Here is a 26917-nt window from a genome sequence, read left to right as displayed (position 1 = left end):
TCAACAGCTCTTTGTTAAACAGGTACTGATGAATCCTCAGCCCCCTCGTAGTATCTTGTGTACCTTGTCAAGGATATTTTCTGTTTACAATTCTAAAGCTAAAAATACTAATCCAAGTCTGTAAGTGTCTCACGATGAATGTTTACACTTGTCACCTGATTTTTCCAGAAGCCTTGAATATATAATGTTCTGGTTAATTTAATGAGGAATTGATTCTTTGGGTCCATTTGATTTTTTGGTTAATTTGAAGATTCATTGGGACACCATTTCTGTTTGTAATTTTGAAACACTTTGTATAATGCCTTAGTTCCATTTTCTGCCTTTTTTGAGACAAGAGTCTAATTCTCCTGATCAAGGTCCTTTTAGGCATTACCCTCCTTAATCCCAAGTGTCACTATCCAGTCGTGAAGATGTAAACAGAGTGAATTATCCAGGATTGCACCACTCATAACTTCCCAGACTCTATAAACAGTGCTCTTTCTGTCATATCCCAGTGCCTCGGGAAGGTGGAGCTCAAATGTTTATTAGCCCAACCACACCTGAAAGCTGCTCTCTTGGTTTAACCCTAAAGAGGACTTTTGTGGGGAGGAAAAAGGGCAGCTTTCTCCTAAAAGGCAAATGCAAACAGGTGGAATAATTCCAATTAATTGACGGTTTTAATAAATCGCCGTTTAATGACAACAGTGAGTAATTATTTAGAGTTACTTTTATGTATATTTCCCATCTTACAGCTATGAGGGTGGGTCTGAACCCATATTTCCTGGGTACTATCCATGTGCCAGGTACCATTCTAGACGCTTAAATGTGATCATTCACATAATTCTCATAACTTCCTTGGGAGGTTGGTTTTTACCGATCAAGAAGCTAGGTCAGTAAGGGCGCCTGGGTGGCTCAGTCGGTTGAGCGTCCGACTCTTGACTTTGGCTCAGGTCATTATCTCATAGTCTGTGAGTTCAAACCCTGTGTCGGGGCGGAGACTGCTTGGGATTTTTTTTTCTCTCCTTCTCTCTCTTCCCCTCCCCTGCTCACTCTGTCTGTCTCTCTCTCTCTCTCTAAATAAACTTCAGAAAAAAAATCATAAAGAAGTTGGGTCAGTGAAAGGCAAATTGACTCACTTAATTCACAAGCCTGTGAAGTGATCAATTCTAGATCAAACTCTTCTCTTTCTGGTGTAGAGTAGACAGCTAGCCATAATGCCTTAGGAAAAAAACAAAACAAACCCTACAGTACTCAAACATGTGCCCCAAACTCCCACTGCGCTGAGTGTCCTACGTCCCAAATTTTTCCAAATTCTTTAGTATAAGAGAGTCACTATTTCCTGCATGTACCACAGCAGTTCTTCAAGGCAGAAATTGCAATCCCGAGACTGCTGATAGAAAGTGGCTTATTAGTCACGGCTTGTCCACTAACAATGTGGGGAGTTGCAGAGCTAATCAGGCAGACCCCCCTAATAAACATTCAACTCTGCCAGGGCAGGCGTCCTCCTGAACGTGAGGACATTGTCGCTGATCTTGAGTTCCATGAACACCAGCAAGAACCTAGACCCAAAGGTGAGAGACCCCAGGAAGTGCTACTGTACCCACTTCAGGGTGAAACCCCATCCTCAGCAGAGAGGGACCACAGCACAGTGGGGAATCTTACATGCCATATGTGCTGCAAAAACCACTTCTACCTAGGCCCAACGGAGGGGTGGGTTTTAGCTTTCAGTCTATATCTCCCTCTGTGTTCTGTCTAAGATCTTTTATCCCATAAGAATCAAGTTTTGTGGTATATTTGGGGGCAGAGGGAATGATGGTAACACAATACCATCACATCCCAGACAGTTGATAAATGGTTTAGGGTAGCAGCTTAAGTTCCTTAAGCAAAGCTTGACACAGTGGTATTATTAAATAACAATGCCCAAGATTTTCCTACGAGGCCTGTTGACTCTTTTCATCTACCACATAGCTAAGTTTTCAATGGCATGATGAGGTTTCACAGATCAGCACTGCCTTACAGGAGGGGAAAAGTAATCCAAAATTACAAAATAGCATGGTTATACAATCTGCATAATACAAATGCGCTTGCAACTAAATCATTGCATGGTCATTATCCAATAATGCCTAAAGTGTCAGTGATGTGAAAATTTGTGATCAGGTATCCTGAAAGTCTTTCCTTGATTTATTTCCAGCCAAAGCTTACAATAAACAATGTGACAAGTGATGAAAACAAGGAAGGAAGGAAGGAAGGAAGGAAGGATGAAGGAAGGGAGGAGGGAGGGAGGAGAGGAGGGAAGGGAGAAAAAGGAAGGGAAAGGAAGGAGTGGGAAGGGAAGGAGGGAGAGAAGGGGGAAGGAAGGAGGGGGGAGGGAGGAAGCAAGAGCAGGAGGAAGGGAGGAGAGGAGAGAAGGGAGAAAAAGGAAGGGAAAAGTAGGAGGGGGGAGGGAAGGAAGGAAGGGCAGAGGAAGGGAGGCGAGGAGAGAAGGGAGAAAAAAGGAGGGAGAGAAAGGAAGGGAAGGAAAGGAGGGGGGAGGGAAGGAAGGAAGGAGGGGGAGGGAAGGAAGGAGGGGGAGGGAGGGAGGAAGGGCTGGCAGGAGGAAGGGAGGAGAAGAGAGAAGGGAGAAAAAGGAAGGGAAGGGAAGGAGCAGGGAGGGAAGGAAGGAAGGAGGGGGGAGGGAAGGAAGAAAGGAAGGAAGGAGGAAGGGAAGGGAAGGAAGGAAAAAAAGGAAGAGTGAGCAAGAGTTGTTTTTTATCTTGAAGCTTTAAAGAGCTTACCAGAGAGATCATTAGCTGTTAGCCAATCCTCGAAAGTGGCAAATCCCTTGGCCAGTGGAAAGTGGTCTCTGCATTGTTTCTAAAGAGTTTGTTTATTCAAAATATGTCTGCTTTTGGCATTCAGTTTCCTAAGTGAGTGGGGGCTCAGGGGTGTTGGCTGAGGTCAGCACCATGCGCTGGTTAATGAAGCTGGCTCCTGCCTGTGGCTTCTGTGGTGACTGAGGCACAGGGGACAGGGATGTGGACGTGAGGGAATTCTTTGAAAGGCTCCCTACTTGGCTTTACACAGAATTAGAGAAATGGAGGCCTGTTTGCATTTGTTGGTGTACATTAGAAATAAATTCGGGCATTCAGCTTAAAGAACTCACTGACGGCAAGATGCACAAAGAAATGCTATTATGTATTTAGCACAGTCTTTGTAAGCTTAGCCAGGCAAGGGGGTTTATCAAAAGAAATATGTAAATAACACAACCTGCTTTACAAAAGAAAAGAGAATAAAATTAATCCAAGACATCCGTGGCATAATACTATTTTCTGCCCTCCACTTTTCTTTTTATAACTTGAGACGTGCAGCCTAACAGTTCAGCACAAACAATAGCACACTGAAAGAAAAAGGAAAAAAAAAAAAAAACACAAAACCTAGACCTGGGGCATCCCCTCAGTCCTTAGGAAAGAACTGCAAATGTGTCTTGAGCCCCACGCACAATATTATTATTAAATCTAACATGATCACAGCCAAATTGTCGGCTGGGGGACAACCCCCCCTTCCTCCCTCCTTTTTGGGGGAAAAAAAAGGGGAAGGTGTTGGGAGGGGTGGGGGAACCAAGCCAATCAAAGTTAAAATAAAGTCTCTTTCTAGCAAGACTACTGTCTATAACATGTTGTTCCTTATAGAAAGTGGGATATGGTGGCATTTGCTTGATTAACTTGCTCGACAAAAGTGACAGCTGCTGTGGGTGCACGCGGATAAAGCTGCACGGCGCAGTTCCGCCTTTGTACATCTGTCAGCAAAAAGGGAAGAATAAAGAGTGAAAAGAGACAAATTGGTCCCAAAAGACACTCCATTCAACTTAGGAGGTTTGCCCCATTCAGGCGCTTGCTGTGCGCCTCAAGTACTGAGAGCTTATTCAATTTCATTCACTCTTTCGAATGAACCCACAAGTGTTTAATTTCTTATTCTGTCGCCTCAAAAAGGTGGGGGGTGTGGAGAAGAAGCGGACGGGAAGCATTAATGGCAAGGCAGGGTGATCCGGGCCGCACACATTAACTCATGGCTAATTTAGGGTTTAACTCCATGTGCTCAGGCCCCAGACCCGTCTGCATCTTTCACTGACACAGGCTTCCTATCTCCTGGCTGCTGGATGCAAAACCATCTAGATACCAAGGGCGTCCAGCAAGGTCGAGGGTCTGTCTTGTGTAAGGACAATGGTCTGAAGTCGATGCTTTTTCCAGAGATGGGGTGGTGGGCTCCCCAGGATAAGTCTTGGGTAAGTGATCTGGCAAATGTGGGGATCCCCCCCCCCGCTCCCTCCCAGAAAAAGAGAAAAAAATTAGAGTCACACGCAGTGAAAAGTAGTAAGAGGGGGCTATGGTTTCCAGAGATTAAAAATAAAGCAAGAGGAAGGGGCGCCATTGGGAGGTGGCGCCCAGCTGCACATGGGGAAAACACATGTTAACTTTTAAAAAGCAGCACTTTGCCTTTCTCTTCCTTGTGCCTGAGCCCCGGCCTCCAAACCTGGTTTCTGGCCTCGTAGCAAGGGGCAGTTGCTATGCATGCGCAAATGTTTCCTCCTGGGAATTTAAGACGCCTTCGCCATTCTCCTGTGCTGCCGTGCTCAGCCTGGTCTCCCGCCACCTCTTCTCGTGCATCCAGGCCACCCTGCCCTCTCTGGAACCCAGCACTCCCTTCCAGTTCCGGGACTAGTGTCTGAGCCCCGCCCCTGCACCCCAGCCTTCCTCAGTGACTGCTTTTTGGAAACCGCTCAATGCCATCTCTGGCTCCTAAGAGGATCGTACCCTTTCCTTATGAGAAATCACTTCCCATAGAGCCCAGGTTCACTAAGTTGACATAGGTCTAATTTTTTAATCGTTTGGAGGGCTTTGGACAAAGGTGCTGGACCCAGTTACAGTTGTTGACTTTGGTTGCCTTAGAATCGTGAAGCTTTGTTTAGACAGCGCCTCTTGGTGCTGCTGCATCAGTGTCCTTCTCTCCCTCATCTGCTTGGAAAGTAGCTGTGTGGTTTGACCTAAAGCATCCCATTTGCCTATTTATCTGAACGTTTTCCATGTAATAGCATGGAACTTATGCTAATGTAAAGTCAGGCTCTTTTATATTGAGAGTAATGATTAAAACAACTTCAGTCCAGGAAAACAACTCGCTAGAGCCAGTGCAAATTTTCCTGCATAAGAACTTCAACTTTGACTCACAGAACTCTCATGATTCATGACTACAGAAAGTTTAATATGTGCAAATTATGAAATTACCCCTAATGTGATTAACCAACCCGGTTTTAAAATGACAAAGTTGGCACTCCATTCTATCTTTCTGTTCCGTACATGAGTTACAATCCTTATTTTAGAGTATGATTTCTATAATCATTTCTATATGGTATGCAAATTTCTTATTCAGTTGCTTACGTCAATCTGCTTGCAAATTAATGCATTTAACTCTAAATGCACTTCCCGTACCTAAGAAGCAATCAGGGAGTGGGCAGATGCCGTTCGTGAATAATCTGAATTCAGTTCATAGGATGAATCCTTCTCCTACTTCTGAAGTCCTTGTATGCATATCAAAGCATAGTTTTCAGATAAATTATTCGCAATTCTCACACAGATAATGGGTGGTAGGATATGCCACCGAAACTAGAATTTGGTCTTCGACATAATTGAGCTTTAAGGGACTGAGATGACTTTGAAAGTGTGAATTTGGATTATAACTATACATTTTGTCAAAACAGTAGGTTCCTTTGAGAGGACAGAGGCTGAAGGCACGGGGGTCCATTTTCTTAGTGCACAGGGAGGCCTAGGACTAAATCCTCAACGTCTCCCCAGGAAAATAGGCCCAGGAAAAGGTATTGTTAACCGTGGTCAGTTTGTTAATGCCCAAACTGCACACCTGCCCTGCACGGCCCAGGTGGCAGAAAAGGCCTGGTTAGAAGCCGATCGGGGCTCAGTCACTTTGGGCTCATTATTTACATCTCTTGGAGAAAGAAAGAGCCTAAAGTGAGAAAATCCAGGTACGTGAGAGAGCTGTTCTTTTTTCTCTTAACTGTCACAGCACCCCATTCCACTTGCTGAAAGTTCGGTATCAGCCTCTGACATTTGCAGAAAAACTTGTCTATAACCAGAAGTCAGAAACTCGAGTTCACCCTGATTTGCTGTGATGGGTCCTGCCCATCAAGCTGGGAGAGGGGGAGGGGGGGTTGGAACAGCTGCTGTCGGGCACATGGTCCATCTTTGATTCAGGGTTTGACCACTGGTTATGTTTTTATTCAATTACTTAGACGAGCAGCAGTTTCAGAAGTCATGCTGTGTACAGACAAGCCCAGATCTCATTTTGGTAGTTCAGTTGGATTCTCTCTTTCAGGACAGCGAGGCTTTGGAGGCTAATCGAAAGAGAGGGGGATTTTGCCATTTGGGTACCTTAAGTTCAAAGGTGGAAGAATTTTGCGGGAAGTTCTTCCTCACTCCCCAGTTTATATTAAATAGGGCATGGGGTTATAGAAAATACTATTTACTTAGGGAGCCCCAGGGGATCTCTGGAGAGTCAGAAGCAGGGAAAATATAATGAAAATTAAAAGCCAATTTATTACGTATGGCTAATTACATCTCCTTTTCTCCCTTTTTCATAGAGAATGAATTCATACAGATATGTGCGATAGAAATGTAAAAGATTTAAAAAGGAACTATTTCTTGACGTTGTTTAATTCACATAAACTGCTTAGAACGGTGCCTGACACATACATGCTCATTAAGCATTTCTCCTCCTCCTCCTCCTTCTTCTCCTCCTTATTGTTATTGTTATTGATGTTTATTAATACTAATGTCACTGTAGAACTTTTTCTCAAAGTGGGTTCAGTAGAACAGAAGCACCCTGAAGGATATTAATAGGTGGGTCATAGAAAGTGGTACTTCAGTCAGATACGTTTGGAAAATTTGAAGCAGAGTGAAATGCCTTTCTTTCCTGCAGGACTTGTCTGAGCATTTAGTTTGCTCCTGGAACCCTGCGACTCTGACTCGCCAATGGCATTTAGACAGAGGGTACAGCGTACATATGTGGATTCACAGACACATTCATAGGCCAGTGAAAATGCGAAGCTGAAAACGCCTATGCCTGTATTACTTTTATTTCCTTTTAAAAATTTGCAATTAACTCCCTCTGGGTAGCCTTTTTGTCTAGGGTCCGCTCCACTGGTATGATAAAATGGCAGACGTTCCCCGGGGAAGCGTCCCCCATTCTCCTCCTCCCAAACCTCAGACCCGATAGCTAGAGGCCCAAGGGAGGCACACGACCGTCCCTGCAGCTGGGAGGCTGCTGGCCTTTGGTGCCCACGTGTTCTTTTCTTTTTATTGGGCATTGTTCTGTGTCTTCATCATGTTTTTGAAGGCGTCCCACAGCCTCACACCCGTAAACTTCAGACCCTCCTTGGATTGAAAAGGTGAAAGGCCCTTACTCAAAATTTCAAAACAAGTTCTTATCCCGGACAAAGAGAGGAGTGGCCTGTATCTGGAGCTTTCCCGTCCAAGTATGTGTCACCGTGGAAATAAATAAAAAGATACAGACTCTTTGGATTGGTCGAGCTGGGCTGGGAGCCCCGCGATAAGAGGTCACTGGTGTGAGTTACTATGGTAATTGAGTACTGTCAGCAACACTTTTGCTCTCATGAGCATTAAAGCACATAATAATAGGCAAACAACAGTGGTTAAAGCAAGCAGGTAGGATTACTATGTTCTTTTGTCAGAAGTATATAATGTCTTGTAGTCAGTTTTAAAGACTTCTCAACCCCCCAATCCACCCCACCGTCACCTGCTGAGTAATTTTGTCTGCTTAATCTCCTGCCCTCCACTCGAAGATCTCTGCTAATTTGAGGCAAATGGGTATTTCTGACATTAAATAGGGCAGCGAGGCAGCCCTGACCCAGAAAGGCCGCATGCTGAAGCAGCGAGAAAAATATTCTCTCACCAATTTTGTTAAGGCTCTTTTGAATGAAGAGAAAGAGAGAGAGAGAGAGAGAGGGAGAGAGAGGAAAAAAAAAATAGCTTTCCCTGCAACGGGAGGTGGCAACCTCCCGAGGAAGGGTTTTTGCGGAACGAGGAAAAAAAAAGAGAGAGGAAAAAGAAAGAAAGAGAAACTTGCAGAGCATCCCCACTCTCAACTTCCCCCATAAAACTTGTCACTTCGCATTGCCATCCGCTACCGCAACAATAATCACTCCGTGCCTATTGCTAATTGCAAGCACAGCTGAGGCCCAGCGGGGGGCCCTTGCACAGTCTCAGGCCTTTATACGAGGCTCAATCTGTTGTATGGCACTTGTTCACACACAAAAAAACTACCAGCAAAGGCAGAAAGAGGCAGAGTCACAGGTTTCTTGTAATCCCTCCGCCTCCCCGCTGACAGCCCAGCCCCAGAAGCATTCCTGGTTTTGTCCTCCTCTTTACAAAATCTGAAGTGACCTTAAGCTACGAGCATGTCAGCTTTTGAATGTCGAGTTGCCGGCTTCTTCAGGTGCATTAAGGAGCAGGGGGGAGCTACATCTGGCTTCTGCGTGTCTGTTTGCAGCACCCCTGGGGCGAGCTGTGGCTTCCTGTAACATGTAAAATATGAGTGTGAACTCAGGGTTCATGGCAAGGAACAGGAGGTCATGCCTCCATTCAGTTCTAAGTAAAGAAACTGGGAGTTTGCAGATGTTTTTCTGTATGTGTAATGACACCAACCCCCTCCCCAGCCACCGAGCGACCGAGCGCCGTTTTTTGATAAAATGTGCCACAATCAGTGTGCTACTTGCAGATTTATTCATATCAATTTTTGCAATTTATATATTCAGAGACAAGATTGCTATTTCGGCAACTTTATGTTGGATGCCGTACGTTTGCGTCTAGAGAAAGAGGGAACGAAGTATGGGGCGGGGAGGAGGGTGGGCAAAGAAAGAAAAGAAATTAAGTCTGTTCCTCGGGCCACCAGCTGGGGTGTTGTCAAGGAGACAAAGCATTGGACAGGAGGGTCTGTGTCCCCCTTTCGCCCAGCGGTCACTTCCTGCCCAGGCTCCGAGGTGGGAAATCTATTGCTTCTGGCCCAGAAGAAGGCCCATGAATGGCTACCGTGAGGACCGAGTGGAGTGGGGCGGGTGGAGAAAATCCCCTCACCAGACCAGGCTCAGGCCACCTCAAGGCCTTCCATCCTCCCTCCGGTTAGGAACAGGCAGGCCCAAGAAGATCCTTGGCCCCCAATGTGGCCCTGGCAGGGGGCATCCGGCCCCTCGTGTCCGCTTTGCCGCCCTTCTGTGCACTTCCCACGTACGGAAATTCCTCTTCCCAGCCCAAAGCCTCAGACTGCGTTTTCACCAACCAAAGACATTGGTCGGGCAAACATGGAGATTAATCCTCCTTATCCTGGGGAATAAACGCTCCTCAGTGGGGCAGGGTTAATTGCTGAGCTTGGTGCAAAGATCATTTTGAGGCATTTAAGAAATACATGATTTTTATGAGTATAGCTGTTCCATGCAGGAGTTATTTCTCAGCAAAGGGCAAAAGCTTTGCCTGCCTTGCATTATTAGCCTAATTCTACTTAATTGTTTCCTAAAATAAGGGCTTCCTGAACACGCATTCCAAACCTTAATAAGTCTGTTGTGCTGCAAGTGATTCTGGATGGGGTCGCTGCTGCCCTTTTGGGCAGAAGAACCAGGGTGTCAGGGCAGAGTGCTGCTTGATCACATCTATGCTTGGAAAGTCAGGGACGGGGGTCGCTGAGGGGACGGGGGAGTCTCTGTGAACACATACGAGGATGCTTTGTGAAAAATGCATCTTTTTTTGTTGTTTGGACCTAATCCTCTATGAGCCTTCTTAGTTCTCGTCTCTGGGCTTCATTTAATTCTATTTCACAGTTTTAGAAATGTTGGCCCTGTGGCGTGTTTTAAATAAACCAAATAAATGACTGAGCAAATGCTACCAGATTTGTTCTTTGTTCTTCGCAGTCTCAAAACTCGGCCTTAAGAAATTGTCTCAGTCCTGGTATTAAGTGAAATGCCCATGTTCATCTTACAAAGAATTTTTTTTGGCTTTTTGTCAAACATGGTTGGGTGTTCAGATTAGAATATGTATACTGTTATATATCTGAGCTTTCTTAAGGAAAGTTTCCTTTTTGGTATAGGAAGTGATTTTTTTCATTTCCCATCTTTTGGGTTTAATTGTGGCAAAGTAAATATAACATAAAATTTGCCATGTTGGGGCGCCTGGGTGGCTCAGTAAGTTGAGCTTCTGAGTCTTGATTTCGGCTCAGGTCATGATCTCACGGTGCCTGGGTTCGAGACCCTCACTGGCCTCTGTGCTGGTGGCACAAAGCCTGCTTGGGATTCTCTCTCTCTGCCCTTGCCCCACTTACACACACATTCTCTCTCTCTCAAAATAAATAAATAAGTAAACATATATATATATATATATATATATATATATATATATATACACATACACACACACATATATGTATACGTAATTTGCCATGTTAACCATTTCAAAGCATACAGTCACGTAGCGTTAAATACATTCACATTATTGTGCAACCAATCTCCAGAACCCTTTTCATCTCGCAGAACTGAAACTCCATACCCATTAAACCGTAATTTCCCATCTCCCCCTCCCTAGGCCCTGGCAACCACCATTCTATTTTCTGTTTCTATGAATTTGACTCTTCTAGATATCTCCCATACGTGGAATTGTATAATATTTGTCCTTTTTCCACTGGCTTATTTTACTTAGCCGAGTAGCTGCAAGCTTCCTCGGAGTTGTAGCTTGTGACGGTATCTCTTTTCTTTTAAAGGCTGAATACTATTCCATGGTGCGTCTGTACCACTCTATGTTTATCCGTTTGTCTGTCGACGGACCTTTGGCTCTTATGAATAACGCTAATATGAACATGGGTGTGTAAATGTCTCTTCAAGAGCCTACGTTCAATCTTTTTGCATCTGTGCTAAAAAGCAGAATTGCTAGGTGTCTATCTTTTCATAATAGTGCTTGCTTGGGTTGAGGAACTGGTGGCAGAGTGGCATTTGTGTTTGAGTTGGGATAGCATTCACGACTGAAAATTCACATTAGTGCCTCCGCTTTGCCATCACATGCCTTCCTGTCAGTAGGTACCTATCTACTGGTTTTCTCACTCAGAGAAGGTGAACTGTTGCCAGCCATATCTTACAGGTACTAGGAAAGAAAACCTTTTGGGGACTGCCACGTCTGCTTGCATGTTACCACCTGCCATATTGAAACATGGGATTGGGCAGAATTCATGGGGTTTCATGCAGTCTGATTGATCCAGGAGCAATAAACTCATTTCCAGGCTGGCTTTGGCTAGCTTGGATAGTTTACAGAGATTACCCACAAGTTGATCAAACCATTAAATATATATATATATATATATATATATATATATATATATACACACACACACACACACACACACACACACACACACACACACACACGTGGGGTGCCTGGGTGGCTCAGTCAGTTAAGCATCTGACTTTGGCTCAGGTCATGATCTCGCAGTCCGTGGGTTCGAGCCCCGCATCAGGCTCTGTGCTAACAGCTTGGAGCCTGGAGCCTGCTTTGGATTCTCTCTCTCTCTCTCTCTCTCTCTCTCTCTCTCTCTCACTCACTCTCTCTCTCTGCCCCTCCCCCACTTGCATTCTGTCTCTCTCTCACTCAAAAATAAATAAACATTAAAAAAAAAGTTAAAAAAAAAAGAATGTCTTCCAGAGAGACACCGATGTATAGTCCACGTAAGCTTAGCTTTGAATTAAACTCTCCTGCTTGATTTGCTTTCAGAAAGGATCCTTCAGGACTCTTACTTCCCTTGTATTTTCCCTCAGGCAAATGGTGGTAACAGGCCTGACTTGGGTGAGAAGGAGGCAGTGTGTTAGGTCAGGATCCAAGTACAGGTCAGGATCCAAGTACGATTTTGATGATTCACTTGAAATGTCGGTGCTAGAGACACTTGTTGCTGGATATTTCTCCACATTTCAGGTTTAAAGTTGAAATTTTGTCTTGAAAAGGTTATAGCTTATTTTAATAAAAAGAATATTAAGGTAATATTTAGGCCTTTTCAAAGGAGGTTAAAATAATGTTGCTCCCGAATGCTAAATTCTATACATGTTCCTATTGAAGATTCAACTGTTTTAAACAGTGACAACTTAAATCAAGCTTTAAAAAAAATTGTTTCACTGCACTATATCCTCGTTATGAGAAGGCAATACAGCAAAGAGTAGGTGAATGGTCTTGGGACTAGGTTGTGGGTAAATATGGGTCTTGGAGGCTTGGTTTCAACAAGGTGCTTCTGACTTCTCCATCAGTCTGGATTGCATCAGACTTTGGGGCCAGGTAATCCAGAGTTTAGTACCTTGAAGAGCCACAGCAGTAAGACAGCTTTACAAAGACCTCAATGAAATGGGTTTGTAGACATCCAAAGAATTATATAGTTTTTAAAAAGCAACAACAATAACTCCGCTAAAAAGGACTTTTTTTTTTTTTCAACGTTTATTTATTTTTGGGACAGAGAGAGACAGAGCATGAACGGGGGAGGGGCAGAGAGAGAGAGGGAGACACAGAATCGGAAACAGGCTCCAGGCTCTGAGCCATCAGCCCAGAGCCCGATGCGGGGCTCGAACTCACGGACCGCGAGATCGTGACCTGGCTGAAGTCGGACGCTTAACCGACTGCGCCACCCAGGCGCCCCTAAAAAGGACTTTTGAGACAGCCTGGAAGTTCATTCTGATTACCCAAATCCTCTGACTTCGATGTCTGTTTATTTTTTGGTGTCTCTGTGCTTTTTTTAGCTGAGCGTCCTGAAGCGGGGACTGGGAAATACCCATTTCTAGGTACGGTTGTTTTGGTGAATCAAATCCTGAATTACAGTAACACTCGAGTAAAGCAAAAGATGATGCCTTTCAACTACGTACCCATTTTTAAAAGCACTCAGATGATCTGCCCTTCAGGAAGTGTGGCTTCAGCCCTTGGGGAACTTTGACAAATCTTGAAATTTGCATGCGGATGCTTACTGCTTCGCCCATTCGGCATACATGGCTTGAATGTGCCAAGGTTTCTTTACCAGACCCTCTCTGAATCTGGAATAGAACACTGAATACAACCAGATCCCTGGCAATCCTCAGACCTGAGAGACCCACGGGGCTGTGGAATTGTGGCTTGGGTTAACAAAGCTATGGATACTTGGTAGAAGTGTAAAGAAACCCTGGATGATGCTTTTCACATGCTCTTAAATTACCCATATTGTAAGGAAGAAATATGCACTGAAAGCTTCAAACGTAAAAGATTTCATTACAGTATTTCAATACAGCAGTTTAAATAGGTTGCGGGTTTTTCCCCCCTAACTAATAACAACCCACTTTTGTCACAAAAAGCAAAGTGAAGAACTTAGTCACATGGGTGTGGTCAAAGTATCATCTTCCTCTTTGACTCATTGCCAACAAACAGAATGCCCTTCCTTCTTTAGACACTCTAGGCAAGGTGCTGAGGCAGTTTCTCTGAAGCGTGGCTGTGTGGAGTTGGAGAAAGGGTACTTTCCAAAGAAAAAATTAAAACCTTCCAGCATTCGTTATGCTTCTTCAGCCCATAAATACAGGATGGTTATCAAGAGGTTACACATTGTCTGTTTACACAGACATTTTTAGAAGAACGGGAGTTTCTCAGAATGCCTTGTGCAACCCTACAGAGCTTGCAACTTAGAAAGATTCCTTATTTGTGACACAGGGTGTGATGGCCTGGCTGTGGTATTAACAGCTAACATTGTAGCATGTGCCTGGCACTGTGGTAAGTCCTCCAGACCTATTAACTCTTTTAATCCCCAGAGCAACCCTAAGTAGTTTTTATTACAGTCCCCATTTAGCAGAGGAGGAAACCGAGGCTCGGAGGGGTTAAGGGACTTACCAAGATTCAAACACAAGAAAGCCCGGTTCACGTCCATTCTCTTAGCCACTAGGCTGCACTGCCTCTCAGCCTCGTATGCTCCGGCTCTTGCTAGCTCCCAGGTCACTTCTCTGAGTCTCAGTTTCCTCCCCTGTGAAACGAGACTACAAACGATAGGAGAAATTCAACTGTTGAGAAGTTAGCCACAGACTGCCCAGGCTTTTAGTGCTGTGTCGGCCCAGCATATATGGCTTGACCATGCTGGTTTCAAAGGAAATATTTACTTAGAAATGAACTAACGATAGAACTCCAATCCTTTTAGATTTCAGCTGTCATTTATCCTAGGATATATTAGAATGAGTCACAAATTTTTAATACAAGAAGGTGTGTGAAGTTTCTGCGTGGTGGTTATTGTACCTTAGGCCCAATACCGTAATTTCAAAAAGAGCTCATTTTTACAATATTGGGCGAAATATTACCCTCAGTTATAGGCATGGGACAACATGTCTTGTTTGGCATGTGTATATATGCGTGTATGTTTTACTTAAAGCGAGACACTACCATATGCATGTTATACTTCAGTACAATGTTTTTTTAGTGTTTATTTATTTATTTTAAGAGAGAGAGTGCACACGAAGAGCCTGACTCAGGGCTTGATCTCACAAACCGTGAGATCATGGCCTGAGCTGAGATCAGGAGTCGGATGTTTAACCAACTAAGCCACCCAGGTGCCCCAATCAAATTTTTCTTTAAAGAGAAAAGCGACAGAGGAAGAACTGAGTTTTGCACTAGACTGTTTTCATTGGCTTTGGGACTCTGCCTAAAATTGTTTCTTCTATAGCATTTTCTGATGGTGCCCTCTTCAATTTCACGTGAAACCAAATTTCCCCAAGGCTCTACTATTTTACTGTCCCTACTCGCCGAAGACTTTAAAGTTTATGATGTATATTTTTTCAGCCCTGAAATTGTAATCAGTGTTATAACTTCTGTATCTCCAAACTCTTAAGAAAATTCAATCCATTGTGATAAAGGTAATTTTGCTAATTGTATTTCACCTTGGAAACTCAACCTGCCCACTGTGAGAACTTTCTCCCAGTAGCATTTGCTGAGTTACTGACCTAAAAGAAAAGAAGAAGAGATCAGATAGGGCTACAAAGGAGAAGAAAAAAAAATACATGGATTCTAGCTAAGAAATGGCATGGCCTCATTCCCATACAGCTTTTTCTAATCATTTCCATTAAGTTTCAGCAGTGATGGTCTCTGTCCACTAGTCCTTTAAGGTTGTTGAGTGGTTTTCCCACATTCTGCTTAGCACTGTTCCAAGCTCACAAAAAGTAGAATCTTTTCAATACCAAGTCAAGCTCAGGTTCTGAGGGAAACAGGTTCAACAACATTATCCTACCCACACACTTCTCCTTTGAGAGTTTTGGAGCTGAATGGCTTTGCTGAGGAGACACCTAGAACTGGAGTTGTGTCTATATAAACAAACCATTATGTTTTTTAATTATTGAGTTGAATGGGACAGCTCATACAGATGTCATGGTAAATAACTAACCTGAAGCTTATCCTACCACGTACTAATGCTTTGTGACCCCAGAGTACTTATTTAATTTACCTATGTGCTTTTTCCTCCTCTACAAAATGAGGCTGTTAATAGTGTCAACCTCTTAAGAGTTCAACTCAATGACTGAATGATAAACTGCTTGTGGAATGCTGTGCATAGCACTTGGACATCGTAAAGGCTCGGTGTTCCCTGCGTAGGTAACTATTGGTTTCCCTTACTATCCGAAAATAGAGCGTTCCTGTGAAAACCTTCCTGAACTGGAATGGTGTAAAGAAACACCATTTCGTTTGTATGGAAAACTTTTTGAGCATTCTCAGACCTAAACCATAACCTTTTTTAGGCTTTTCTTTTTTCTTTAATCCTCTTTTCATGTTCATTTATTTATTTTGAGAGAGCAGGACAGAGAGAGCATGAGCAGGGGCAGAGAGAGAGAGAGAGAGAGAGGGAGAAAGACAATCCCAGGCAGGCTCCAAGCTGCCAGGGCAGAGTCCGATGTGGGGCTTCATTCCACAGTCTGCGAGATCATGACCTGAGCCAAACTGAAGAGTCAGACGCTTAACCGACTGAGCCTCCCAGGCGCCCCAAGGCTCTTCTAGTACCTTAGGACACACCTGGCTGAAGGATGCATAGAATAAATGGAGACAAGGCACAGATGCTCACAGAGGCAAGTCAGACCTGTGGCAGCTTGAGACTGAGATGCTGAATATAGTTCCCGCGGAAGGAGTTTGGTGGGGCCACTCTCCCTGCCCGGGGTACATGCTCCCTGTATAACAATTCATTGCAACACAAACCCAGAACGCCGCTTTTGTTTTTTGCCTTTTCTCATTAAAGCCAAAGTCCTCTTCCAATTTCTTTCTGATAGCAAAAACGGGTGCTAATGTAGGTCTTTCGTAAAAGGGAAGTGGCCTAAGGCAAACTTTGGAGAAGTGGGGGATGGATACCTATACTTTTGTTCATTGTGCCCGTGTGTGTGTGTGTGTGTGTGTGTGTGTGTGTTGGCGAATCGTGTGCGAAATAGTACTTCATTTAAGACGGTAGACTCCAACGTCTTATACGCAGTCCGCTGTGATAGGGGGTTGCTTAAGTGAAGGACATACATTACCCTTGTGATTAGTGCGAAGGAAAGCACACTGAAGAGTTCTCCGTTGGGCCTCTGTTCCTTGTTGTCATTGCCCCTCACGTGATATGTGGGTAGCTCGGAAAACAAACGCATCATTAACAGTGAGGTCTCTTTAGGACATCAAATTAACATCAAGGCGGGGAATGCCAGTTTCAAAGGCAATACATATTTAGAGATGATCTAACAATAGAACTCAGATCCTCATCCGTGTAGGAATTTAGACTCCTCGAGGTGGCCCTGAGGGCGGCAGAGGTAAAGCAACATAAAGCAACACCACCATATAATCACACCCTTGCTTGCTGATTAGAGACTATCCCAATCTAAAGTGGAAGTCCGAACCTTCTATTGGCCAGCGAGGTGTGAATTATTCATTTTAGCTCTCAATCCTGCAGCGTTTCCTGGCGGTAAAATTTCCCCGGGGAACAGTGAACCCAAGGACAGAGACTAGGGAGAGGTGAATGAGTCACCTCTCGTTGTAAAATTTAAGGGGGAGTCCAAAAATATAGTAGTCAAGGTCAAAAATATTTTTTTTTAATTTTTTTTTCAACGTTTATTCATTTTTGGGACAGAGAGAGACAGAGCATGAACGGGGGAGGGGCAGAGAGAGAGGGAGACACAGAATCGGAAACAGGCTCCAGGCTCAGAGCCATCAGCCCAGAGCCTGACGCGGGGCTCGAGCTCACGGACCGCGAGATCGTGACCTGGCTGAAGTCGGACGCTTAACCGACTGCGCCACCCAGGCACCCCAAGGTCAAAAATATTTTAATGCATCTTTAAAAAAAATCAAAACCGAGGCAAGTAACCCAGGATGAACGAAATATCAGAATATTAAAGACAATATCCATGGATCCTGCATGGGCAAGACCCCACCTCACTAGCCTCACCCTAATCCTGGCTATCGTGCACCCCAATATTACAGAAGGGACGTTGTGTATAAGGATTTCTCTGCACGAAGTCGGTGTGTTTACGGGGCACAATACCTGAGTATATCTGCATGTTAATTATCTAAGCTCCTACTAGAAATGAATCAAGAAAATTCCTTTGTGTTGTATGTGGAAAGGACAGCTTTATGTTTCTGTGAGTAATAATAATAGTCACGATATTTTATTGAGTGTTTAGTATGTGACAGTCACTCTCCTGGTCACTTTACATAATTGTCTCTTTTAACGCTCACAGTAATCCTATAAAGTAGGTACTGGTTTTAACCCCAAGAGGAGACTGAGGGTCAGAGAGTTAAGTAGCTTGTTTGAAGGTTATCCAGCTAATAAGTAGCCAAGCCAAGCTGAAGCTGTACTTTATCCACACAAAGTTGAAAAATCACTCGTTATTTGTCTGAATCCTTTTAATCCGTTATTAAATCTAGGTCAGTATAGTTTAAAATGTGCTTTATGCACCCAGGATGCTTGTATGGGTTTGGGTGATGATCTACCACTGAACAACTTTACGGTGGAATTGCGCAGATGGAGTTTGTGTCCTGTAACACTTAGACAAGCAATTCCAGAGGTGTTCTGAGACGAGCAGTGTTTTCCACCACCACAGGGTTTCTGTGTTCACTTGCTCTCTCCTTTCTCCCTTGTTCTGTGGCATTTCTTAGTGTGAGAAAAAGACAGAGAAGCACGGGCTGATAATGGTGATGGTGATGGAGAGGTTAGTGATGGTGGTGATGACGGCAGGAACTAACGTTAATTGAAGCCTTAATAAGTACCAAGTACTGTGCCGAGAGCCTTACTAGGATTACTTCCTCTCTCCCTCAAAAAGACCATGAAAGGCTGATGAATCCCCATTTTCTGAAGAGGAAACTGAGTCTTTGAAACCATAAGTAATTTGCCCAAGATTACAAAACCAGGGAAAAGACGAGTAAGGCCTATGCTCTTAATGACTACACTGTAGAAAGGAAGAAGAAAGACGAACAGGCAGAGTCTCCGATCAGCTTTCTAGGTCCTCCTAACTAGAACTTTCAGATCCGTTTGCAACTCCTAGAGGAGTCCCCAGTTTTCTCAGGGACTTCCTTTAGATGGGAAACCTTTTGGGTTTTAGCTCCAAAACCTCCACATAATTATCCCCTTTCTTTTAAAGGGGCCCTGGGTACTAGGATTTTATTTCTCTAGTGCATTTTTAGAATTAAGGTGACCTTATTTAGGGAGTTCCCAATGAATACACCTGAACTAAGGGTAGGCTGGCAAAGGAGTCGCGATTATCCTTACTTAGTCCATGTTGTCAGTTCACGATTTTATTCTTAAGGGTTTAGAGTGCATTTTACCAAAATCTTAGTGTCCCGGGGTTAGGATATTTCCGGAAAAGGCACATCTGAACCCAAGGCGAAACAAAATAGGAGGCCTTAAAACGTGTTATTTCCTCTTTTGAAGAATCATAACCAATCTGCTTTATTAGCATCAATCTCAAATAACGCAAACCTGAGTAATAAGGACCACGTGAGGACGAGCAGGAACCCAGATACCCAGCAATGGGCTGGTAAGCGTGTAACAACTGGCTTTCTGGGAGGGAGAATGCCCTGGCTTGTGGTGTTTGCCAATTTCCACGGTGTAAAAACTCCCACCAAGGCCTATTTCTAGCTGTCAATGTGATATCCTGAATGTGGAGTTGGAAAGAGGTGCTCCAAACCGGCTCTCATGACCGGCACGCTATTGTACCATCCTCGGGAGGAGTAATTAGACGATCAGCTGTTTCAGTGCAGTGCCTAATCCTGAAGAACTGCCTCTTCTGAACTCACTAGCTGTGTGACCTTGCTCAAGTCGCTTCACCTCTCTGGGCCTCTGTTTCGTCCTGTACAAACGATAATATGGAAGCTGTTTTTCACCTCTAACATTTTAAAGTTCTAGAAGGCAGTGACTCCTGCTTTCTCCGACATCCAAATGCCTTTAAGCGCCTTTCTGGAAAACCAAGTTAGCGCTGTGCTGTATCCAACTTCATCTACTGAGCATAAGGTTTGGAAAGGAGTGACTTACTCCCTTTTGCCTCTTTAAATGCGTAGCCAATGGGGCATCATACATTTTTTACACTTCTTTTGCTAGATGTGAGATCCAGGAGGAAAGGCATGGATGTTCCAGGGCTTTGCTTGTTCTCCTGGGGTGGGAATCTGCAAGCGTGACACGCTGAGCCATCGCTGTATGCATTTCCTACCTCCCTATGCTTTCAGCAGCAGAGACAGAGTATTGAGAGTATTCTACCTTTTTACTTTTGTTTTGATTGTTTGCTCTCTAAAAGCCATTTGACAAGAATGGGAATCACTTACACAAAATGAGGACGGGGGTGGGGAGGGTGGGGAGGGTCGTTATTTTTTTTTTCCCCCTGAAAGGTGGCACGTCTCTCAGCAAAGAGAAAAAAGGCATGTTGCACAAGGCTTGCTGGCAGTGATAGAAGCCAGCGCCGGTTTGCCTGTTGTCACAGCCAAAGCAAAATGCCACCTCTGCCTAGGAGCCAGAGTGCCACATTCCTCTTTTGTGTCCCTGAGATGCACCCATCATGTGGCCCTGGGTGTGTAGGTTTGGCCAGGAGGTCCCCATGTTCTTCGAAGGTCATCTTCCAACCCCAGGAGGTACAGGAGAGGGGGGAGCAATGCTCGTGACTCTCAAATTACATTATTTGAGTCCCCAGATTGCATGTCAGATAAAGCCAGCAAATGGCATTTGAGGGCTGAAGTGAACACAAGAGAGCCCCCCACTTGCTGAGAGTAAGGTAGGGCTGCAGAAACACCAGGAACCTGGTGATATTTCTGTCTCCAGACCCCTTCTTAACAAACCCAGATGCAGTGACAGCAAAAGCTCCAGAATCCCAAGGCAGGAGGTGCCAAAAACACTCCCCAATAATCACTGCCTCTCCCCTCCCCTCCCCCACCCCCCCCTCCCCCGCCAAAAAAAAAGTTTCAGTAAGACATTCTCACTCCTAGAGGGGAAAACCTGTCCACGCCTGAAGCAGCTTGACCCCGGGCGAACCCCCTCCTACATGGAGTGAACTGTGAATCTCAAGGGAAAAAATCCCCACCCCCCCACCCCGCCTGCTCCCTGGGGAGGGACAGAAGGTTCCTAAAACTGACGGTTTCGCCTCCATGATCTTTAAAAGAGCAGAAGTTGGCTGTGAGGCTGCAATACCGCCTTGATTGGGGTAGTGTGGTCTCTGTTTGCGGCTGGGCTCCAAAGAGAGCCACAATTGGCTCTGATGAGGAAGGAGCCTAGAAATGAAAGATTGCAAAGAGGGCTTCTGAACGCCATGGCTGAGACTGTGTCGTTTCTTACAAGGTGAAACTTGGCAGTTCTACCTTGCGAGTAAAAACCCAAATTAATTTTTTTTAAAAGAAATTAAGTCAGAAACAAGGCTTCGGAAAAACTGTGAGTGTTAGGCATAAACTGATTTTGGATGATCTTTAGGTGAGAAAGGGTGGAGTTTACCATCAGAAACATGTTTTTATTTATGCTTTTCAAATCCCCACTGGTGCGCAGTGTGTGCGTGTGTGCTTGTGCGCGCGCACGTGTGTGCGTGTGTGTGTGCGTGCGCGCGCGCGTGTGTGTGTGTGTGTGTGTGTGTGTTAGCATGAGAGCACGCGTCGCCTCGGTTCTGTAACTACTCTTTTTTTCTTACATGTTTGCTGTGCACAGTTCATATAGATGCCCTATAAATAAATATATAGGTCCATCCACACCTTTTCATTTTATTTGTAAATTGTTTGGTATAAGCGGCAATGCGTAATGAAACCTGGTGAAGTTTAAAAGATTAGATTTTTTTTCATACTGACACTTCATAACACTGTTCATATGTCTCTGAGTGAGATTTATGAATATATGAGCAGTACTGCAAAATTATACCGCACCAGAGACTTCCTGCACCACAGGGGTGGCAGTCTAAAGTGACACAGCTTCAAGCATTTTTCACAGACAAGAAGCAAAATTTAACCCCCTTAAGGGGAAGTATGATTTCAACAGCTTGAAATGAGCTCATTTGTAGATGTTTTTTTTCTCTCATCTTCCATAATTTTTTGGTGTTAAGATTAAAACAGATTGCACAGCCAACGTAAGGGCATATATGCTGCCCAGAGTGTAATTTGGCCCTTAAAGAGAAACCTTCATTGTCTCTATCCCAATGCCAATAGGGTCATTGAAGGTAAACTTCACCCTCAATTCGTAAGGCTCTCAGCCGGATTCCCAGAATTGTCCTAAGCAGATAGGGTCTGGGTTTTTTCAAAAGGTAAGTAGCAGGTGACATCCGTTTGTCCAGTGGAGAAGCCCCATCTCCCTGGGCATCTGAAATGGTGGCATTAGGAAATAGACAGTGACTTGAATCTCAACTGAGTGAAACTAACCAACAAAAAGGAGAATCAGAAGAGCAAAAGATGGTCTATATGAATCGATCGTATAGGAGATGTCTGTAGCGGGAGAGTTCTGTGTCAGATGCTAAGTCCGAACCCATTTCTTTCAGGCCGATCTGGTACCTTGTGATTTTGTGTCAGTTAGTGTTCACGATGTCTATGCTCTCCAATTCTCTTTAACCGTTTAGTTTCTCCTTGGAACAGAGCAGGTGCTCAAACGTGGCCTGTTCCCTCTACTCTTTGAATGCTTCGTGATGTGTTGGCTGGAGAACTTTTGTCTCTTTTTTCAGCAATGGTACAACAGCTCCATGAACGTGATCTGCACCTGGTTGACAGACCGGATGGACTTACAGCTTCACATTTATCAATTGAAAACACTAATTAGGATGGTAAAGGTAAAAGAAAAAATAATTATTCTTTTTTGCAAATAGCTTACTGAAATACATTTCATTGTCAAGCTGCACAACTTCCTTAACACAAAGAATATTGGTTTGCATAGAAAACAAGACGATTTCTAAAATAGCATCTCGGGCAAGAAAAACCTCTGAAATCACTTTGGGATGCATGCTTAATTTATTACTCAGACATCAAAGGAAAAATTAATAAAAAGGAATTTGACATTTTATCCAGGCCAGAAAAATACTTTATGTATCTGTCATGCAAAAATACTGCAGCGGCCATCGTGCCCTGTGCATTAGACTTTCAAAAGCTGGCTTTTGGTACCATTATGCTAATCACATCAATTACCAATTTCATTTATGGTTTAATTAAATAAAATTTTGCCACAATTAATGTAATAGAAATATTTACCTCCAGCTATTTCTAAATATGTCCTGTGATCATTATCAGGATGCAAATCATTATTGTTCTCATAGTTAATTGAACTAGTTTCTCCTACAATGCGTGTATACAGTCAAATGGAAAGGATCACAAAGGTGAGATAACATACCCTGAAAGTAGCTTTTTTCCCTGTTCTTGTGTGTGTGCTTTGGACTAATGATAATTATTTCAGCGTGAAATCTCAGTGGTTTACATGAAATAATAAGATCACAGAAGGGGGTAAATACGTTTTTGATCATTTCAGTTTCCATTTGATGCTTCACCGTAGAGGGTTTAAAACACTCAGATGCAAAAATCTCATTCAAAGCACAGAGTGTCTGTAAAAATATTTTAATAATAAAACGTAGCTGAATTTCTATTTCTTAGCAGTTTTCCAGAAGTCCCCCCCACTGCCCAGCCCCAGCTCTACCCCCTAGCCCCTCAGCCCCCACCCCCCACCCCCGCCCTATTTCTTAGTCTCTTTAGGATTAGCACCATTTCATTGAAGGTGTTCTTCCACCCCAGTGCTGACTTAAAACCAATTACTGTTCCGTTGAGTGTAATTAAAGAGAATTATTATCATCTACATTTGATCTCACAAAGCGTCTGCCCAGGGAAGGTTACCGACAGCCGTGTACTACAGCTCTTAAAAGAAATGTATGCATTCGGAGTATAGACCCAGCCTAATTTTCATATTTTTAAAAGTTCACTTCCTGAAGGCAAGCTCACTAGCCATTGCCTCAGCACTTAAATTCCATTTCCCGGGTATAAGTACTCTTCTTTGGGGGAATTTTTTTTTTTTGACCCTGACTGGGTGGACATGAAAAGAAGAGATTAATTTTAATATTTGAAAATACCTTCCCATGACTGATATTAGTGAATCTATGTTGGGAATATTGGAATTAGCGCTATTTAATTAAGGGAAAAATGTAAGTCCTAGAGGAGGCTTATTCTTAGCCTTCTGCCCAAAAAAAACACCCCAAAACAGAGACATGAACCACAGTGAAGGGACACAAATATCACTGCCAAAAGAACTCCCTCACTTTTGCCGGAGATAGGCCCAGCAAAACTTGTGTCGCTGCACAGAGCTGTGAAGCACAATTCACAAGCACCTTCACCAGAGGCCTCTTCACCGAGCACCTTAACCAGAGGCCTCCTTCTCTGAGACGAATTTCCAAAGATAGTTGGCTTTCTTTCCTGCCTTCCCATCCACTCCCTTCATCCATCCATTCATTGATTATTCACCAAGCATTTATTCACTCATCCAACAGTGGATAAATATTAGTTGAGCTCCTCCTTCTGTTACAAGATGGAGAATTTAAAAATGACTGGATACAGTCCCTGTTTGTAGGCATCTAGAGTTGAGTTGGGGAATGCCGCTCTGGGATTTGAATAAAGGGGAGAATATCCAGCTGCTTTCTACCTTTCTTTGTCCCATCATATTCTGGCGCCAATTATATTATCCTAAGTGGAAAGAGAACAAACAATTGAAAAGTACAAAAAAAAAAAAAAAAAAGTGAATCTTCTGGATACCTGGTCTACACCATGCCTAGAATTTACTCAGCCTCCTACCCTTTCCCGTCAAGATGAAGACAATTCAGGTAGCTACCTAGCTACCTAGGAGAGCCTTGCAGCCTGACCCATAATTAGGAGGACCTTTTAACTAAGTGTCAAAGTGGAAAGGGGGACACACGGTCATCCTATCCATAATCTGATATTAGCGGACTTCACTGAGCTGAGCCTCATTCACTAGTTAACTCTGCGGTCATTACAACATGTAACTTTCAAGAGGGGTTGACACTGTGATTGTTGATAATATGATTCATTAGATGGATGACAAGAAAAGGAAGTCACAAACAGGAGTGCACTGAAGGGTAACATTCCTCCTCATGCTCCTTCAGCATATCAATGCTGTCCCATATCAATGGAAGAAACACACGGCAGAATCAGTAGCTGAAATGATATGCAGTGTGATGAGAAAAGTTGTTAGAGAGAGACCTTTCTCCAAAAAAAAATGTTAAGAAGTAGACAACAGCCAGATGCTTCTGGTCATGTTCAATTAACGCTAAGGGATTTCTAGAAAAAAACAGTCCCTGGGATACCTCAGGAAATCCGAGAGAGATCGCCTGAAGGAACAAAGAAAGACTTTGTGGTACAGTAATACCAAGCCATTGTTCTTGAAAAAGAGCCAAATTTCTTCCCCGAGACCATGAAGTTGTGAACGGAATAGATACGCTTCTTTCCCAAGGAGATAAGAAATGAATCACATGCCTGCAACATATTGATGAGGCATTAGCACTCCGTCTCCCCGTAATTGTTGCTGCCCGTAATAGGTTTCATATACCAACATGCATATGTCTGTCTTGTGAATGAGACAGAGGGATGTGCCGTTACGAGCCTCAAAAATATTAAAGACCAGACTGCAAAGGAAATCACAAAATATCATAATCGCTTGATCCATTATTTATGTGTTATGGCCCCTTACACAGTCTATCATACTATAATACACCAACCTAAGAGAAAGTACCAGACCCCCCCCCCCAAAAAAAAAAAAACACCAAAATGAATCAAAACAATTATGGAACATTTCCCTTTATGGAACTGAATAAACACAAGCTTATGTTCTTTGCTTTGTCTCAGCTAATACAGTTTATCCTGCCACAATTTCTCATTTTCTGTCATTCAGAGAATCTCAGTTTTCAGTACAAGTGAAATCTGAGTACAGTGGCTTTTCATTTGACAATGCATTAAGTGAGACACTGAGCTGAAGGTCAGCGTTCTCACACCCACACATGCTTTGTGCCCTTTCCCTCCCTTCGTGGAGTTGAGATCTCGCTTATCACTGATCTTTTCCCTCCTTAGAAAACCTATAGAGATTTCCGATTGCAAGGGGTCCTGGACTCGACCTTAAACAGCAAGACCTACGAAACCATCCGGAACCGGCTCACTGTGGAGGAAGCCACTGCATCAGTGAGCGAGGGTGGGGGCCTGCAGGGGATCAGCATGAAGGACAGCGACGAGGAAGACGAGGAAGATGACTAGAAGGCTAGGGCCTGGAGTCCTTTGGGACAAAGTCCTGTAATCAATGCATGTCCTTAGTCTGTTAGTTAACCCCAGTAGGGAATTTTCTGTCAACTACCATGCCCATGAGATGTTTACCAATACAATTGCCATTTTAGCTATGTGGTACCAAGATTAGCAAATGACCTTCCACCCCACTGATTTCCTGATTCCATGTCTGTATGTTTACAAGCAATATGGAGCACCATTCTTTAAAAACTGTTCATGGAGAATACATAGTCCAACTGCTAGGTGTGTTCCTGTTCTCAGAAAAGTTAAATGATGCTTCATTAATATACTGTGTATGCACTGATGGTAAACGGATGTGAGGGCAAGTACACCAAGTATTTCACTTCTCTGTTTCGCGTTATGTGGATGCCAGTTATTTAAACGAGTACAATAAATTCATGTAAGACACATAGATCTGCTTTGGTTTTTTGAAAACAAAGGCAAGCCTCCAGCAAGCCACCTTTTTGGTTCTTTGTGTTCCCCCGAAACTAAAAACTGAACCCCCGTTTTCCTTGTTAACTCATCCTTTCACGGATCCATGTAGTTAGCCAAAAAACAAACAAACAAACAAACAAACAAACAAACAAACAAAGGTGGCTAGATACCAATGGATTGATCTTGTCATTTGCCACGGCAAGGGTGATCCTCCCATGAGCAAACACCAAGCACAGTTCAGAGCAACTGTCATCTGTCCAAGTTTATCCTCTTAAACGTCCCATTTTGCTTTTATGTTTCGATAACCGTGTATGTAAAAAACCTGAATATTTAAATTACAACCCTAGACTATAAATGTGTTTATAATAAGATATGGATATTTCCTTCAGTAGACTGTCACCATAATTTAAAATATTTTGTTCCACACTGGTTTTTATATCTGTCATGTACATTGCATTTTGGTCTGTAACTGCATGACCCCGGGGTCCTCTGCAGAGCAGTTTCTTTCTGTGTAAAGTAGTGAATCCATCTTGCTTTTGCCTTATATAAAGCCTACAGTTATGAAAGTGTGGAAGACTGTGGCTTCTCAATAAATAACCATTCAATGTCCTCAGAACACGCCTCCGAGTCTTTTTTCCTCTGTCTTTTTGGAAAGCCAGAACTGAAACACACACAAACCGGCAGAGGAGGTCAAGAACAGGCAAGAGGTC

At 43.6% G+C, this 26917-nt stretch overlaps 1 protein-coding gene across 13 annotated transcripts in view; it reads left to right on the top strand.

Moving 5' to 3' along the window:
• CADPS (calcium dependent secretion activator) overlaps positions 1–26684 on the top strand; it is a 483782-nt gene extending 457098 nt beyond the window's left edge. For all 13 annotated transcript variants that reach the window (XM_047847306.1, XM_047847316.1, XM_047847337.1 and 10 more), the window contains 2 exons: positions 22175–22279; positions 25566–26684. In XM_047847306.1, coding sequence (XP_047703262.1) covers positions 22175–22279; positions 25566–25745 — 285 coding nt within the window. In that variant the 3' untranslated portion in view covers positions 25746–26684. The remainder of the gene's footprint in view (positions 1–22174; positions 22280–25565) is intronic.
• The last annotated feature ends 233 nt before the right edge of the window (positions 26685–26917 follow it).

This window comes from Prionailurus viverrinus, chromosome A2 (assembly GCF_022837055.1).
Source record: "Prionailurus viverrinus isolate Anna chromosome A2, UM_Priviv_1.0, whole genome shotgun sequence".
In the NCBI taxonomy this organism is placed as follows: Eukaryota; Metazoa; Chordata; class Mammalia; order Carnivora; family Felidae; genus Prionailurus; species Prionailurus viverrinus.
This window is presented reverse-complemented; position numbering and strand designations above follow the sequence as displayed.